This window comes from Microcaecilia unicolor, chromosome 3 (genome assembly GCF_901765095.1).
Source record: "Microcaecilia unicolor chromosome 3, aMicUni1.1, whole genome shotgun sequence".
Taxonomy (NCBI): Eukaryota; Metazoa; Chordata; class Amphibia; order Gymnophiona; family Siphonopidae; genus Microcaecilia; species Microcaecilia unicolor.
In genome coordinates, this window is record NC_044033.1 from 233978076 (window position 1) to 233994585 (window position 16510).

Consider the following 16510-nt stretch of genomic DNA (forward strand, 5'->3'; position numbering starts at 1 on the left):
CGCCCCCCTGGTGGTAATTTCAGATTTGCCACATGCCCATAATTCAACTAAATTTCTGCAGGATGGGGTATGGGGAGCAAGTTTTGCATTTTGTGCCCTGATCTATCAGTGTAATTTAATTCTGTTGTGGTATGAGATTACAGCCCAAAGAAGGTCACAACATCTGTTGTATCTAATTATTATGGCATGATATGGTACCAGTAACAGTACTATGAATGCTTAGGATTAAAGAGCTGTTTCACCTCCCCCCCCCCCCCCCCCCCCAAAAAAAAAAAAAAGTTTTTAAACTGCTGCACACCAGATACAGGATGCTTGGAAATGTATTTGGCTGAACATTGTGTATACTTTTTCTTAGAAAACTAAGGCATATTTTTAATCAAACAAATACACTCAACAGGGAGGCGGAAAAAGAATAGGACATGAAATGTTTAATATTTCCCTGAATTTTTTCATGGGTTGGTATCTCACACACACAGCGAATCACTCTCTCTCACACAGCCTCGCTGTGTCTCTCTGTGTGTGACACTGTTATGATTGGGGTCAGAACCCCTCTCAAACTTACCTCTTTCCTGGGGGTCAGCTTCTTAGCTGGCTTCTGTTTCTTTGTCTGTCCTTTCTGAGCTGGCTCTGTCTCTCTGTGCTGGCAGCTTCCAGCAGCAGGGCTCTAATTGTTTCACTATACTGCACCTGTGTGGGTAGTCTGAGTTGCTCTAACTCTCTTTGGGTGTACTGGCTTCAAGTGTTTCACGGTGTTGCATTGGTGTGGGTTGGGCCTCTATGGTTTTCAGTGTGCTCTCTGGGTTAGTGTGCTATTGCCTGGGTCTAGGGAGTGTGACATCATCTGGGAGGGCCTTGATAAGGAAGTGGGTTCTTTCCTTCAGGGGCTTCGCAACGTTTGCTTCTGGCTACTTGCTTTAGGTCCAGGTTAGTTTAGTGCAGTCAGTGTGCACTTGTGTATGGTGTGTTTGACTTCCCTGTTTTTCCCTTTGGCTCCTCTGCTTTCCCTTTTGCTACGGTGTGTAGCACTGCTGTTGTGCAGTGCTGGAGTTTGGTGCTGGGAGCACCCTTGTTAGCAAGTGTTTAGGAAGCACCTTTTGTTGTTTGGGTATTTGGCTTTCCTGCTTGTTTTCTTGTGCTTTCCCCGCTTTTCCTCGTGACCTGTGTTTAGCTGCTGTAGCTGGGTGCTTAGGAAGCATCAGGGTGAGAACCCATGTTTAGCTGCTGCAGCTTGGTGCTTAGGAAGTACCAGTGTTAGGTCTGGCATTTGTCTTCCCATCCTTTTCCCTTGTGGTTTCCCTGCACTTCTGTTAGTGTAGGGCGTAGGGGCACCCCTGTTAGTTTCTGTTAGGGGCACTGCTGTTAGTGGAGGGCTTAGGAGCTTTTCTGTTGGTGCTGGGCTTAGGAACACTTTTGGTCACTTTAGGAGTTAGGTGCACTCCAGTTATAGCTTGTTGTAGTCCTGGTCCCTGTGTCGTCCAGTAAGTCCTGCCGGCTACTCGAACCCATGAGCTCAACTCCTGGGAGGCTTAGTAGCTAAGTGCAGGTGAAGCTGTGTGGACCAGTTCAGTGTGCTCCGGTCCAGTGTTCCAGTCCTGGGTCCTCCAGTCCGGGGGACCAGTCCAGTGTGCTCCAGTCCAGTGTGTTCCAGTCCGGTGTGTGTTCCAGTCTGGTGCGCTCCAGTCCAGTGTGTTCCGGTCCGGTGTGTGTTCCAGTCCGGGGGATTGCAGTCCAGTGTTCCAGTCCTGTGTCCTCCAGTCCGGGGGATTCCAGTCCATGTGTTCCGGTTCGCTGGGCAGTGCCTGCAGTCCCTGCCGGTGTGCTTACCCAGTGTTGGTTGGTGGGTTTTGTCTGCTGCTGTCGCTCCTCGTCAGCAGCCCAAGGGCTCACGTTTGCTCCAGAGCCCAGCCCCGCGGGCTCTGAACCTGAGAACCTGACAGACAAACACACACACACACACACACACACAATCAATCGACATTCTGTCTTTCTCCCACATACACACACTCTGTCACAGTCTATCTCTCTCTCACTCACACACACACATACATACACTCTGTCACACACACACACCCTCGCACATTCACTCTCTCTCACACACAGTCACTGTCAAACACACTCTATCAAACATACACACTCAAAGGAAAACCTTGCTAGCGCCCGTTTCATTTCTTACAGAAATGGGCCTTTTTTACTAGTATGTAATAAAAATCCAATCTGAAAATTGACCTCCATAAATATAGATAAAAGTGCAGATGTTGCTCCACACTACAAGTACCTGTAAACACATTTTTAGGGGGCATTCCTGGGTTCACCATTAAATCAGGGGAGAAAACCATCATGCCTAGATTTTATTTTCAAGTTTATGTGTGTTATTTTCAGTAAAAGAGTGCATACACAAAAAGCATGCAGAAGTGTCCATAGTAACAAAAAATATCAAAGAGAAAATATTTGTATAACTTCTCTAAGAAATTATACATATTCTGTTAGGTAAAAAATATCTACAGGCTTCATCAAACCTGCTAAAAATTGTTTACTTTCAGGAATATCTTTTTTTGAAGTGTTTGTCCTTAATGCAACAGTTTTCATACTGTCTGCATTGTAAACAATGTTTGTTTATTTTTTCACCTACAGACTTAGCATCAGTTTTCAGAATGAATGCACAGTCTCTTTGAAAATTGTCTAAGAAAAATTGAAACCAACACCTACAGAAGGTGATCTCTCCACAGGAGAAACGAAAGTCAACACCAACAGAGTCCACCACGCCCCATTTCCACCATATGGGAACCATGCCCCCATATGGTGGAAACTTTTGAAAGATCTGAAGATCCCCGGGGTAATAAAAATGATGCTTATATGTCTATCATCAGGAATTACGTTGTGACAGTGGAGCTTGATAAATTTATCTGAATAAACATGTGTTTGGGAGAGTGATAGTATTGATATTGAAGTACTCCCCACACTATAAGTTAAGGTCTACTTAATTGGAATGCTTAGCACTTATGCATGTGAATGTTAAATTTACACGCTTAAGTGCTAGTATACTATAATTAGCATGTAAATGGTGCTCACATTAGGTGCTAATGTTTTAGAATTAGAGGGACAGTGGAATTACCAGGTTTCAGTCATGTGTGACGATAAGAAATTTTAAGACCGTTTTCCATAGGAAAAATATTTTTAACCCATGGAAAATCACTTTGAAAATTGTTCTCAACATCAACTTTTTCTCTATATAGTTTGTCACATTAAAGCATCGGAGGATAACAATTTGGATTCATTTTGATAAAGGATCTGCTGGGATTTATTACGTAGGAGCTCATAGCCCTATGCTGTGGGCTAATAACATCAGCTGAGCTGAGACATTAAGCTCTTCATGATTGGGGTTGTTGGGAAGGGAAGAAGTCTAATGGGTGATCGGGAGTAACACTGGAGAGGGGGTGTCTGGAAGAATGTTGGTTGGTAAGGGAGGTTTTGATGGGCAGTGGGAATTTTCTTGGGAGGGCAGTGGCAGGTTGAATTGTACCCCTCCTAGCTCTCCCTTGAGGTTTGATGGAGTGGTATTTGGAGTCTTTTGGTTTGTTCAGTGGTGCTGGTGTGGTTGGTCTCAGTTGGGTGGGCGGAAAGTGGGGGATGTCTAAAAGGAGAAATGACATGTAAAGTGAGGTATTGTGCAGATACAACAGTAATATTGGTGCTTGTGTGCTACACTGCCACGAGTAATTAGAGGTCCTGCGTCATTGGGTGGGGATTTAGCTTTATATTGTGAAGTTGGTGACGAGGCTAGTTCAGCACTGACTAGCTTCAGGTGGGAAATGGCAATACAGAGCAATCTGCTTAAGTGCAAGGGTCTGGGACCAAAGAAATACATGCAGTTAACCGGAGCATGCACTTAACTGTTGTGACCCAAAGAAGCTTGACATCTGATAAACATATGTACAGTACTGTTTATTATATGTATAGTATACAGTCTCCGTTAACTGACGTTAGGCTTACTTGAAGTAATCAGTCATAGTCCTCTGTACACTCTTGTGTCTGTGAGTTCCATAGACTATGTCAGCCAGACGGTAAAAACTGTTATAGCACTGACATCCAGTGGCCTCCAGATAGGCCCGCACGGTGTTGAGACTCTCCAGCGCTCTTGCAAAAGTGACAGGAGGTTGTTGAATTTCATCAGCATGTGCCTCGCTGCTCATTTCATCATCTGTTTCATCATCAGCCATTGCCTGCATGTAGGCGCATATCTGGACATCAGTGCTGTCGTCAGCTGTTTGTAGACCGTAATCAACAGCTACGTAGTGATGAAACTCCTCTTCAGTAACACCAGCTGGGATGTCAATAACCTCTTCATCTGACGCGTTTGCAACAGCTGCATCTGTTTCGTCCCTCTCCACATCCCTAACAAAGCTTGCCCGCTTGTAGCAGTTCACAATGGTTGCCTGTGTAACATGATTCCAGGCTTCTTTCTGCATAAGTAGGGAATCCAACAGTGATAGATTACAAGCCAGTTCAACAGCACGTTTATCCTTGCCAGTCTGGTCATCCATAATGCTCATCAGACGACGTAGCACAAGAGCCTGATAATGTTGTTTGATCAGAGAGGTAGTGTTTGGTGGCAGGAAGACCACCTTGATGTTAGACAGCCTGACAACATCACTGTGTGCAGTACAATTATCACAAAGCAACAAAATCTGACGCTTTTGTGCCCGCATTCTAGTGTCTAACTTCTTTAGTCACTGCTTCCAAATTTCCTGTCATCCATGAATTTGTGTTAGCCTCGTATGACACAGGAAGTCACTTAACATTCTTGAAGCAACAGGGCTGTTTGCTCTTTCCAATGACAAGTGGTTCCAACTTCTCACTCCCATCCATATTGCAGCAAAGGAGGATTGTCAGTCAGTCCTTCGACGTTTTACTTCCTGTAGTTTCGGCTTGTTTGAATGCAAGTGTTCCATCAGGAATTGCTCGCCAGTAGAGTCCGTTTTTGTCAGCATTGAAATGTCACGAGGTGCAAACTCGTTCAAGATGGTAGGAAGAACTGAAACAACCCAATTTTCAGCACCAAAGTCATCAGCATCTTGTTTTTCACCATGCTGTTTCTTGAATTTTATGTTGTTCCTCTCCTTCCATCTTTCCAACCATCCAACAGTGGCTTTGAATTCAGTTAGTCCAAGATTTTCAGCTAGCTAATTAGCTTTCTCCATAAGCAGTGGACCACTGACAGGAAACTCTCTGCTCCTGACTTGAGAAAACCACCGAAGAAGAGCATCTTCTACATCCTCAGCTTTTCCCGCCCGTTTTCGTTTCCGGTGTGGATTTGTATTGTTTTGCCAGTCTTCCAGATGCTGGTCTTTCTGCTTCAAGATACGTGAAATTTGACTGGGATTGACACTATATTCTTTAGCAATAGATGCTTGACTTTGTTTGTTTTCTAATTTTTTAAGAACTTCTATTAGTTCAGCCAGTGTTAAAGTCTTACAGTTGCGCGACGGCGACGATGACGACGACTCCAGTGTACACTCTAACAACATTCTTTCGCTTCTTCTGCCTGTGGCAGTTAACCAACGAGATTTCAAATTTACTGCCCCTTTGTCATCCGCCAATCGACTTCCATAGTCTGTGCGCGTGCTTATGCGGAGTCTTTCCTGCAGCGAAGCGGTCTTAAACCATGCACATAAGCGAATCTTGCACTTATCAGTGGTGCGCTAGACCAAAGTTTATTCCCATAGAAACTGATGGCACCAAAAACGGGACTGAAGTACGGCATGCAGTTAAACAGAGCATGCGCTTATCCGATGTGCACTTAAATGGAGTGCACTTTATTGTATTGGGAGTTTATGCATGTTATATTCGAGATTTAAATGTTTATGGATTAACAATGGAATTTTTTGTTTAATAAAGCTGCGGCCTGGTAATTGCCACAACAGGACAATTTGTTATTTATGGGTGAATATGTAATGTGATCGCAGCGGAAGTGTGAGTGCTGATGTTAAGTAAAATCAAAAAGCCTCTGACCTGTGGGTAGTGATATATCCTGAATATGTTGGACATCTGAATTGATTCCTGAGCTGGAAGACCTTCAATGAGACCAGCCAGTTTGCCAGATGTTCTGCAGTTGTAGTTAGGGATCCAGGCACGAGTTCCGGAAAATATTTTAGTGGCAGCAATAAATGTAAAGGTTGGATTGCTGAAAGACTCATAAATTTGAAACCCAAGTGTAATATTGGGTAAGAGCTCTGAGTTGTTGTTAATCTCTTCCACTGCAGAAACAAAGGCCAGGAAGTTGTAATAGTTCAATACCTGAAACCTGAAAAGACAAAACATGTCAGACAATGTGAAATCTACACCTAGTTAAAATATACAGAAAAACAGACATTGGTTGTAATATTATGTGAAACAGATGGAACTAGCCAATTATAAACCAAAAAACTGCATTGCTTTGTCACCCTCCTATCTCCATGCATATCTCCCTGCCCATCATCCACGGACTCTCCTTGTCTCTCCAACCCACACTCATCCTGTTAGACTGTCACTGAAATGCTTTGATGTTTCACTTATATATAGTGTCATCTACCAACATTTGCTTATTTCCGATCTGACGAAAAGGGCAACCTTCGAAAGCTAATCAAGAAATGTATGAAGTTATGTCCAATAAAAAAGGTATCATCTTATTTTCTTTTCCATGTTTGATTTTGTTTTATTTCTATTGATTACCTTTAAAAGTGGACTAACACATCTCTATACTACTGCAGAAACGAGGAATCTAATTACATGTACATAGCACTGCATTCTAGTAGTACCTCTCAATTTCTTGTCAAGTTTCATTTCTATGTAATACACCACACCAACAGTATATACCATCTGGGCGGTTCACAGTTTATAAAAACAGTAATTAAAAGAAATGAGCTACAAATGCAGTAGGAAAGAGAAGTAAGCAGTGGCGTTCCTAGCTTGGATTGCCTACAGAGATTAAAAAGACTAAGGCCTTTCTTTTCAAATTCAGTATTTCGTTTAGTACAATCTTTAGTGTGGTCCAAGTTTGATTATTACAATGCTGTTTACTCAGGTTTGAAAATCTCTCATCAAAAAACTTGAAACAGCCCAGAACTCTGTGGCCCGTCTTGTATGCAAAGCCCCTCAGTTTACCAAATCAGCCCCTCTTTTAATCAAGTTACATTTGCTTCCTATAAATGCAAGAGTCACTTTAAACTGTGCCTTGTGTATCAAATTTTGTTTGGTCTTCTACCTGATTATATGCAACACTTATGCAATTACTGTCACACAATGCCCATCCTGTGTCAAGTGACTATCCATGTCTCCATTTTCTGAATTGTGAGAATCTCTGTTACAGATCAATTCATGATGCCAGTTTCTTATACCAAGCTACTAAGCAATGGAATTCCCTCCCAAAGTCAATTAGGAGTGTTTCTGATTACCATCAATTGTTGAAAGCTTTTTTTATGTAGCGAAATCGTTGCCACTGGTGACATTTGTAATGTTCTTAGCTGGTTTGTTATCTTCAGAGTCATTTGCTGCTATGATATTATACCTCTTATTATCTTTTACTTTTGTTTAATCCTTATTGTACTTTGTTTTAAAGTTTGATGTAAGCAACATTGAATCCAAACTTGTTTGGGATAATATGGGATATAAATAACTACAGCAATAGGGATTTCATTAATTCGAGTATTTATTTACCACTTAGACCTAAGCGGTTTACAGCTTCACTTTACAGGTACTGAGTCCCTATTGGGTTCACAGTCTAGGTAGTACATTGTACTACTGTTGTACCTGGGGCAAGGCGGGTTAATTGGCTTGCCCAGGGTCACACAGAGAGGGAATTGAACCTGATTCCTCAGGATCTCAACCCACTACTGACCATCAGGCAACAGCAGGAATTGAACCCAGCTCCCCAGGTCCACAACCTGCTACACTAACCATTAAGCCACTCCTCCACAATAAGATTCTTGAAAGAATAAAATATTGCCAACTTAAAAATCCATATCAGATGCTTGTTGCAAATTCACCTGATATATTTGCTTGTATCTTTGCCCTAGACAATGAAAGGGTTTATTTTAGAAGTTTCTTCACATGTAAATAGCATAATTTTTTAAAAATCATTTATTTATAATTTTTCATTTTACAAGGGTCAAACAGTAATACAGAGATGACTGCACATTAATACAAGATAAGAAGAAAACAATCCCAACTAGATATATGGATTATATACAATCAGTGGTGTGCTGGAGCAGGCTCTCACAGGCTCGCAAGAGCCGGTTGTTAAGTTTTTAAGAATTTTGGGAGCCGGTTGTTAAAGTAAAGCAGAGGAGTGGCCTAGTGGTTAGGGTGGTGGACTTTGGTCTTGGGGAACTGAGTTCGATTCCCACCAGGCACAGGCAGCTCCTTGTGACTCTGGGCAAGTCACTTAACCCTCCATTGCTCCATGTAAGCCGCATTGAGCCTGCCATGAGTGGGAAAGCGAGGGGTACAAATGTAACAACAAAAAAAGTAGGGCCCTCCATGGCTACTTTAACAACTGGCTCCCAAAATGTGGGCTTGGGCCCCCTGCTTAATTCTCTTTTACTTTGCTGGTGGGGGTGCTGAGCCCTGCCAGCCAAGTAAATAGACTATTGCTGCTCCCCGCTCCTTGTTTCCAGCTCTTGGCAGCAGGCTGGGACTTCTCGAGCATGTGTGAGAAGTTTCAGCATGCTGCTCAGAGCAAGATATAGGGAGTGGTGGCAGTCCATTTATTGGCTGCCAGCAAAGGTATGCCTAGCGTGCCCGCACGAAGGGAGGGAGGGAGGGAGAAGAGAGAGGCAAGTGTTGCTCCCCCCCCCCCCCCCCCGGCCACCCCTGGCCCTTCCAACTGCAGAGCTGGCTACGTCCGGAGAAAGAGCCTGTTGTTAAAAATTTACCAGCACACCCCTGTATACAATCTTTCTCTTTCTTAGACCACAAAATGAAGAAAAATAGGGAGAGTGAGATAAGACAAGGAGATCAATTAAACAGTAAACAGAAAAAAGAAAACATGGTATTAACCTGATTATCCCCAGATATTACTCATCTAATTCATTATTCCACATTGATCATCTGGTTGGCTCCTTCAAGACCAAATACGGTGTATAGTCAATTCATTTAATTGAGAACATACTTATTGTCCAGATTTTAGTTAGCAATAATACATCTGATTACATTCTCTCTCTTTTAAAAACCAGGAATTATTTAACAATACATATACTTAAGTCTCTAATTCAAATCCCACTGATTAAAGCAATCCCAGTTTTCATAGGCTTCACTCCTTTCGAAGTAATAATTAAGGAAATATTTCTGAGGAAAACTTTAGGAGTCATAACTGGAACTCTGGGAAAAACAATAATCTCGACATTAATCATCCACAATAACATCCACCTTATCATTCAAAGTTTCTGGTCCATTATCATTTTCAGGATCATAACCACTTCTAGCTTGTGTGGAACTTCATTTATTATATCAATTTTTCACTCTCAAAGGGTTCAGTCAAATTGCCCATGTAACTCTAATAACAAAGTTATTTATTACCGCCGTCAAGTCCCGAAGCGCCTTCCAGATGGCATTCAATGTAGTAAATAGCATAATTTTTGTGTGTAGATTGCATACATGTAGAAATACCTGATTTTTAAAGCGGTGACTATTTCTGGGTTCCTTCCATCTACTGTTACTTTCCCATTTAAAGGGTCCCACTACATAAGTACATAAGTAATGCCACACATGGAAAAGACCAAGGGTCCATCGAGCCCAGCATCCTGTCCACGACAGCGGCCAATCCAGGCCAAGGGCACCTGGCAAGCTTCCCAAACGTACAAACATTCTATACATGTTATTCCTGGAATTGTGGATTTTTCCCAAGTCCGTTTAGTAGTGGTTTATGGACCTGTCCTTTAGGAAACCATTTAACCCCTTTTTAAACTCTGCCAAGCTAACCGCCTTCACTACGTGAATATATTACCACTACGTAATATATTCTATCTTATCATTAGTTCTTTAGATTCATAAGAAAGCCTTCCATTCTACCCTGCTATTCATTCCTGTCGGGACCAAAGACCTTAGTTTGTATATCCACCTTTGTTCTTTTTGTATTAATTTTCTGTCTCTGTGCCCCCCCCCCCCCCCCCCGTATTGACTGTGGTATATGGTCAAGCACACTGCATCTGTAATCATTAAACTTATGCATTTTCTCTATACAACGGGCTACTATCGGTACCTCTATATGCGTTGATGTTTCAAGTTGTGCTTGTGATCGCTCAATCTTTGTTTAAGAGCTCTCGTGGTTTTCCCCAACGTATATCTTTGCACAAGTACAAATCAACACATAAACTACGTGTGTCGTGTCACAATCTGTGTTGTATCAAAGTTTGTATTTCTTCCTGTCCAGAGGATTAATGAATACATCTCCCTGGGTCATAATAGTACAGAATTTACACTTTCCACATGCTTTGTGACCTGTCTCTTGAATGTCTTCATTTCTAGATAGGCTTTCTTGAAACGCCTCTTTTAGATTTTGATTCCTGGTGTATGCAATCTGTAATCGATGACTGAAAAATGCTGGATGAATTTGCATCATTTCCAGTGTTTTTTAAATTATTTTGATTACATGACTGTTCCTCTGAGTGTATCTCATTACGCAAGTCTGTACTTTGTCTTCTCTGTGATCAATTTTATTTTGCTTCTGTAATAACTGATCTTTATGATTGTACTTGGCCCACGTATATGCTGGTTTCAGCACATAATCAGGGTATCCTCTAATCTTAAACTTCTCCATGAGCTGTCTAGCTTGATCCTTATATGTCTTGGTGTTACTGCATATTCTTCTATATCGTAATAATTGGGAAAACGGTAAACTTTCTTTGGTTTTTCTTGGGTGATTGCTAGTAAAATGCAGTAGAGTGTTTCTATCCATTGGTTTTGTATACACTGTTGTTGTGAATGTATTTTGTTCTTGCCTTAATGTGATATGCAAAAAATTTATATCAGTCATGGATGCTTGCATGGCGAACTTTAAATTTTTGTCTCTTTCATTTAGCCAATCCACAAACTTGTTTAATTCTTCTTGTGGACCATCCCACAGCATAAAAATGTCATCAATGTATCTGTACCATTTAGCGATCTTTGTTTCCCACGCGTTATTTTTTAACCACATCCTCTCAAAATGTATCATATACAAATTGGCTTTCGATGGGGCACACGTTACTCCCATCACTGCTCCCTTCAATTGCTGATAGAAGCTCTCTTTGAATACAAAGACATTTTTTGTTAAAGCTATCTTGGCTAGTTAGGTCAGAAAACTGGTCGGGATTTGATGTGGGCGCGGTCTCTGTTCCAAACTGTTCTGTACTATGGTTAAACAGTCTTGCTGAGGAAGGGAAGTATATAGTGATACTACATCGAGTGTGACCATAATTTTCTGTGTCTCTGTTTGTTGAATAGATTCAATGATGTTTAAAAAATGTGTACAATCTTGTATATACGTATCACTTTGTTTTACCAATGGCTGCAAACATCAGTCAATGTATTGTGATAGAGGTTCCAGGACTGAGTCTTTTGATGCTAATATTGGTCTACCTGGTGGAGTATTCTCATTTTTATGAATCTTTGGCACTGTGTAAAACAGTGATGCTATGGGATGTTGCTTATTAAGGAAGGCAAACTCCTTTTTTTGTGAGAAAGTCTTCTTCTATTCCTTTTAGCGTTATGTCTACAATCAAATGTTGTATTTCTTCGGTTGAATCTTTCGTAAGTTTTAATATCCGATAATTGTTCTAATATTTCTTGTTCATAGTAATCCTTATCTAATAGAACTAGAGCTCCCCCTTTGTCAGCCCTGCGTATAATAATATCATTGTCTTTTTGTAATGATTTTAATGCGCTATTTTCACTCTTAGAAAGGTTATAGTGGTGTATCCGTCTTTTTCCGATTTTCTTTACTTCTTCCACCACTAATTTTTTGAAGGCTGATAACAGTGGATCCATTTGTCCTGGAGGATTCCATTGTGACTTATTTTTCATTATAGACCTGTCCACTGTGTCTTCTTTGTCATGAAAATAATAATTTCAAATTTAACATCCTAGTAAAACGTTCTGTCTATTTGAAATTGAAAGAAGTCAAATGGTTGACTGGGGACGAACAAAAGTCCTTTTTGTAGCACTTCTTGTTCTTCAATTGTTAATGTTCTTTTGGAAAGATTGAATATTATTTCTTCCACCGGTCTTGTGATTGGGTCAAAGGCCTTGTTTGTTGGTTCCCTCTGTACCCTCTGCCTCTTTGGCGTCTTTTCTGTCCTCTGCCTTTGTCTAAAAAATCCTGTTGGGCATGGTATTCATCACCTGAACTAGATGAGAATGACATCACTGTCGACTCAAACTGTACTCCTTTACCATCTGCCTTTTGCGGTGCACTCAGATCCTCTGTTAAGTACATTCATCTATATACTCTGTTATTTTGATAATCCATTTCGTCTCTCAAGCATGTGAAAAGTGTAAATTCTGTATTATTATGACCCAGGGAGATGTATTCATTAATCCTCTGCTCAAGAAGAAATACAAAGTTCGATACAACACAGATTGTGACACGACACACGTAGTTTATGTGCTGATATGTACTTGTGCAAAGGTACATGTTGGGAAAACTACGAGAGCTCTTAAACAAAGATTGAGCGATCACAAGCACAACTTGAAACATCAACGCATAGAGGCACCGATAGTAGCCCGTTGTATAGAGAAAATGCATAAGTTTAATGATTACAGATGCAGTGTGCTTGACCATATGCCAGAGTCAATACGGGGGGGGGGGGGGGGGGGGGGGTGGCGACAGAGACAGAAAATTAATACAAAAAGAACAAAGGTGGATATACAAACTAAGGTCTTTGGTCCCGACAGGAATGAATAGCAGGGTAGAATGGAAGGCTTTCTTATGAATCTAAAGAACTAATGATAAGATAGAATATATTACATAGTGGGACCCTTTAAATGGGAGAGTAACAGTAGATGGAAGGAACCCGGAAGTAGTCACCACTTTAAAAATCAACTGTTAGGCGTCATTTTTAGAACAGGGCAATAGCAGAAAGCAGTTAAGCGGCTGACATGAAGAGAGGTGATGACAGCAAACCTAAAACTGAGTGAGTACATGACAAATTGACATAGCTTCACACAGCCTAAATAAAGCTTTTTTGTTTACAGGGCAGGAGTATCGGGGGTTCGGCTCCTAATGAAGCGGTAGCGAAACAGGAGCTTGCTGTAGAGCGAACCTACTTGAAAATGCCCAAATAAGATAAGTGCTAATTTCCACAAAAAATATAAAAGTATAAAATAGGATATTAGCATTGTATAGAGGAATGAGGACTCATGAGGATTCCTGCTGGTTACCGCACTGGTAATATTGACAACCAGCGGTACAGCAGAGTGGTGTTTTTCAAGGAATGAAATCTCACCAGGAATTTGAAGTCTCTTACCTCTAATAACAAATAAGCTGTGGGAGATTTAGTACTTTGCAATGGTGTTGGTAAAATTGGAATTCAGAGGCAAACTTCCAATACATAACTATACATGTAGAAATAGTAATTTCAGAAAGCCACCATTTACTTGTGAAGATCCACACCATACAGAGATTACAAGAGGGTGAAAGCATGGTTTGGGCATGCCTTGGACATGCAAATGTTTACACATATGCTCCCCACTTTACAAAGGGAATACATATGTTTGGGAAAAAAATTTCCACTGAGTTTTATACCAACTGAGAGGCACATATAGAATTTTTAAAGGCAATCATTTTGCCTAGTACTAAGGGGATAAGGGAGTAATTCTCCTCTTTATTTCTACCTCCAAAATGAAATAAATACATTTGTAGCCTCAGTACTTAATTGGCTGCATTTACACATGTACGTTTGTAAAATTAGACAGCTGCATGAGGAAGCAGCACCACTAACAAGTTTTGAAATCAGTGCTTCCACCTGGAACTAGTGCTGGGTTTGTACTGCCAGGTTTGTGCTGTTAACTATTTCTATGTGCATATCTGTTAAATGGCTTCTCTTGCTGGGTGTGGCAGCAAATACAGTACATTCCTGCATATCCTTATTGTTATTTTACAAAAGACTATACATTCGGCAGAGCTTTTTGTAAAATACTGTCAGAATTGTGCACGCCCTAACCTGAATGTCTGAATTACAGCTTTGAGTAAAAAAAAAAAAATGGTGATGGCCAAGGGGAGGGATGATTGATGACTCGGGAGTCCACCAGTTTTGAAGATTTATTGGACCTTAACATGATGACAGTGGGTTCATGGTGTCAATCATCCTTCCCCTTGGTCTTTGCCGCTTTCTGTACTTGTCTTGTTTTCAATGGGGATTTCTCTTCTTGTGTTCTTGAATTACAATATCAACATTCTATGTAAAATAGGCCTTCCTGTGTCTTAAAATAGTGAATAATTTATTTGCAGAGTCTGAGTGAGGACAATGAATCTTATAGAATACAGGAAAATGTGAAATTGGTAGACTCCTTACATTTTAATTATATTCGTAGTTCATGTCAGTGACCACCCACAATAAAATCAAGACCAAAATAAAACTCATAAATATGTCTCAAATAGAAGTTTAGCCATGTTGCTACTTACGTGAGCTTTCCAGAGATTCTGGGACAATTTGTGAAGGCTGGGTGTCCAGGCATCTGAAAATGATGCACAATTATCATTCCCCCAATTATGAAATCCCCATGTCTATGGTACTCTGGTTGCAGCCAGCGGTGTTCAGCTGTACATTGACAATCAACAGCCTTCCACAGGAGGTCACAAAGCATCGATAAAAGCAGAACTAAACAAGTTCTCTCTTTTAAGTTGTTAAAGAGCATGTCCGATGAAATTATCTACCCTTCTTGCTCCTCAGTTAATCCTTGAGAGCAGCAGGGGATACTACATGAGTCTTATTCATCCCAAACAATTATATTTTTTAATACCAGGAAGAAATGATTATGTATCAAACTCTGCCCCGGGTAGATCTCTGAATGGACACAGGGGAGAATGGGGAAAGAAAATGAAGTGAACCTTCTATTTATAACTGAGATGCAATAGCTCTGAGGAAACCATATGGTGTTTACTGGTCTCTGCTCCACAAAGGTTCAGCCTCAAAGGATATTTTCTCTTAATCTATCCATTTAATATTAAGTATAGGTTATTTTAAACATAACTATATAGTAGAACTATCTTAGTTAACAAAAAGCCAAATATTAATCTGACAGTACTGCTATAATACTACCATGGATTTTGTCTAGATTTTATTGAACTTACCATTATCTTTACATATTAGATCCTTTGCAGGACACACCCCTGGGTCATCATATTTTTATAAACATTTTTGAAAGTTTGATTGACCCAAAATGGAAAGATCCAGAAAAATAAAAGTTTGAATGGCCATTGCTGATCGAACCCCAGTTGAACCCACTGATAAATATATATCTACAGTCTCACATATATACCCCAAATGTTAGAACCACACATATGCCCTCATGCACTGACACAGCTACACATTCCTCACATGCACAACCCTTGCATATTCTTCTACCCATATATCCACCACACATACAAAAATAAGCCATGGTTTTCCATACATACTCTGGGAAAGGGGGAACTTGTTCTGAAACAATGGACCCCATCTTAACTGGGATGGAACTAGGCTGCTGGTGCTAACATTAGATCAACTTTTAAACTAAAAGGGGGAGGAAGCAGATAATCACCCAGGATTGCATGGCTTAGTATAGAATATCCTTGAAGGATACTAATGAAATAGGATCTTTAGGGAATCCCAAAAGAAAGGTTTCAATAATGGTGAAAGAAATCCAGGAGTGTTTGATGGGAGAAAAGAGTAAGGGACGCAGGGTATCCCCATCAGCTTCTAAACTACTTCTTGATCCAAGGAAAAAACGTAATTTGAAGCGTCAATATACAAATGCTAGAAGCCTTACAAATAAGAAGTGAGAGTTAAAGTATGTAGCACTTAATGAAGGGTCAGATATAGTAGGCATCACATAAACGTGATGGAAGGAGGACAATCAATGGTACACTGCATTATCAAGGTACAAATTGTATTGCAATCATAGAGTGGATCAAATTGGAGGGGTATGTGTGCTATATGTTAAGGAGGGAATTGAGTCAAACAAAATAAACGTTCTACATGGATCAGCAGCATGGATTCTTTATGGATAGAAATTCCATGCGTGAAGGAAGATGTATACTGGTAGGGCTGTAATACTGTCTGCCAGTACAGAATGAACAGACTGATGAAAAAATGTTTACAGAAATTAGGAAAGCTGGCAAATTGGGTAACAGGATAATAATGGGTGATTTACCAGAACAGAGAGAAGAGATTTTGAAAGCACCAGCTTTACTGACCGTGGGTGAGACTACACAGGGTTTGGATCCCTGGATTGAGATTTTGAATACACATAAAGCGTTGTCTCATTTAGAGTTGCACAGTGCGTCTCTAGTTGAATATTG

The 16510-nt window shown here is 40.6% G+C and overlaps 1 protein-coding gene across 1 annotated transcript in view; it reads right to left on the reverse strand.

Moving 5' to 3' along the window:
* The window catches only part of LOC115464434 (vomeronasal type-2 receptor 26-like), a 48199-nt gene extending 41929 nt beyond the window's left edge, over window positions 1-6270 (reverse strand). The window contains exon 1 of the mRNA XM_030194816.1: window positions 6010-6270. Coding sequence (XP_030050676.1) covers window positions 6010-6045 — 36 coding nt within the window. The 5' untranslated portion in view covers window positions 6046-6270. The remainder of the gene's footprint in view (window positions 1-6009) is intronic.
* Window positions 6271-16510: the final 10240 nt, after the last annotated feature.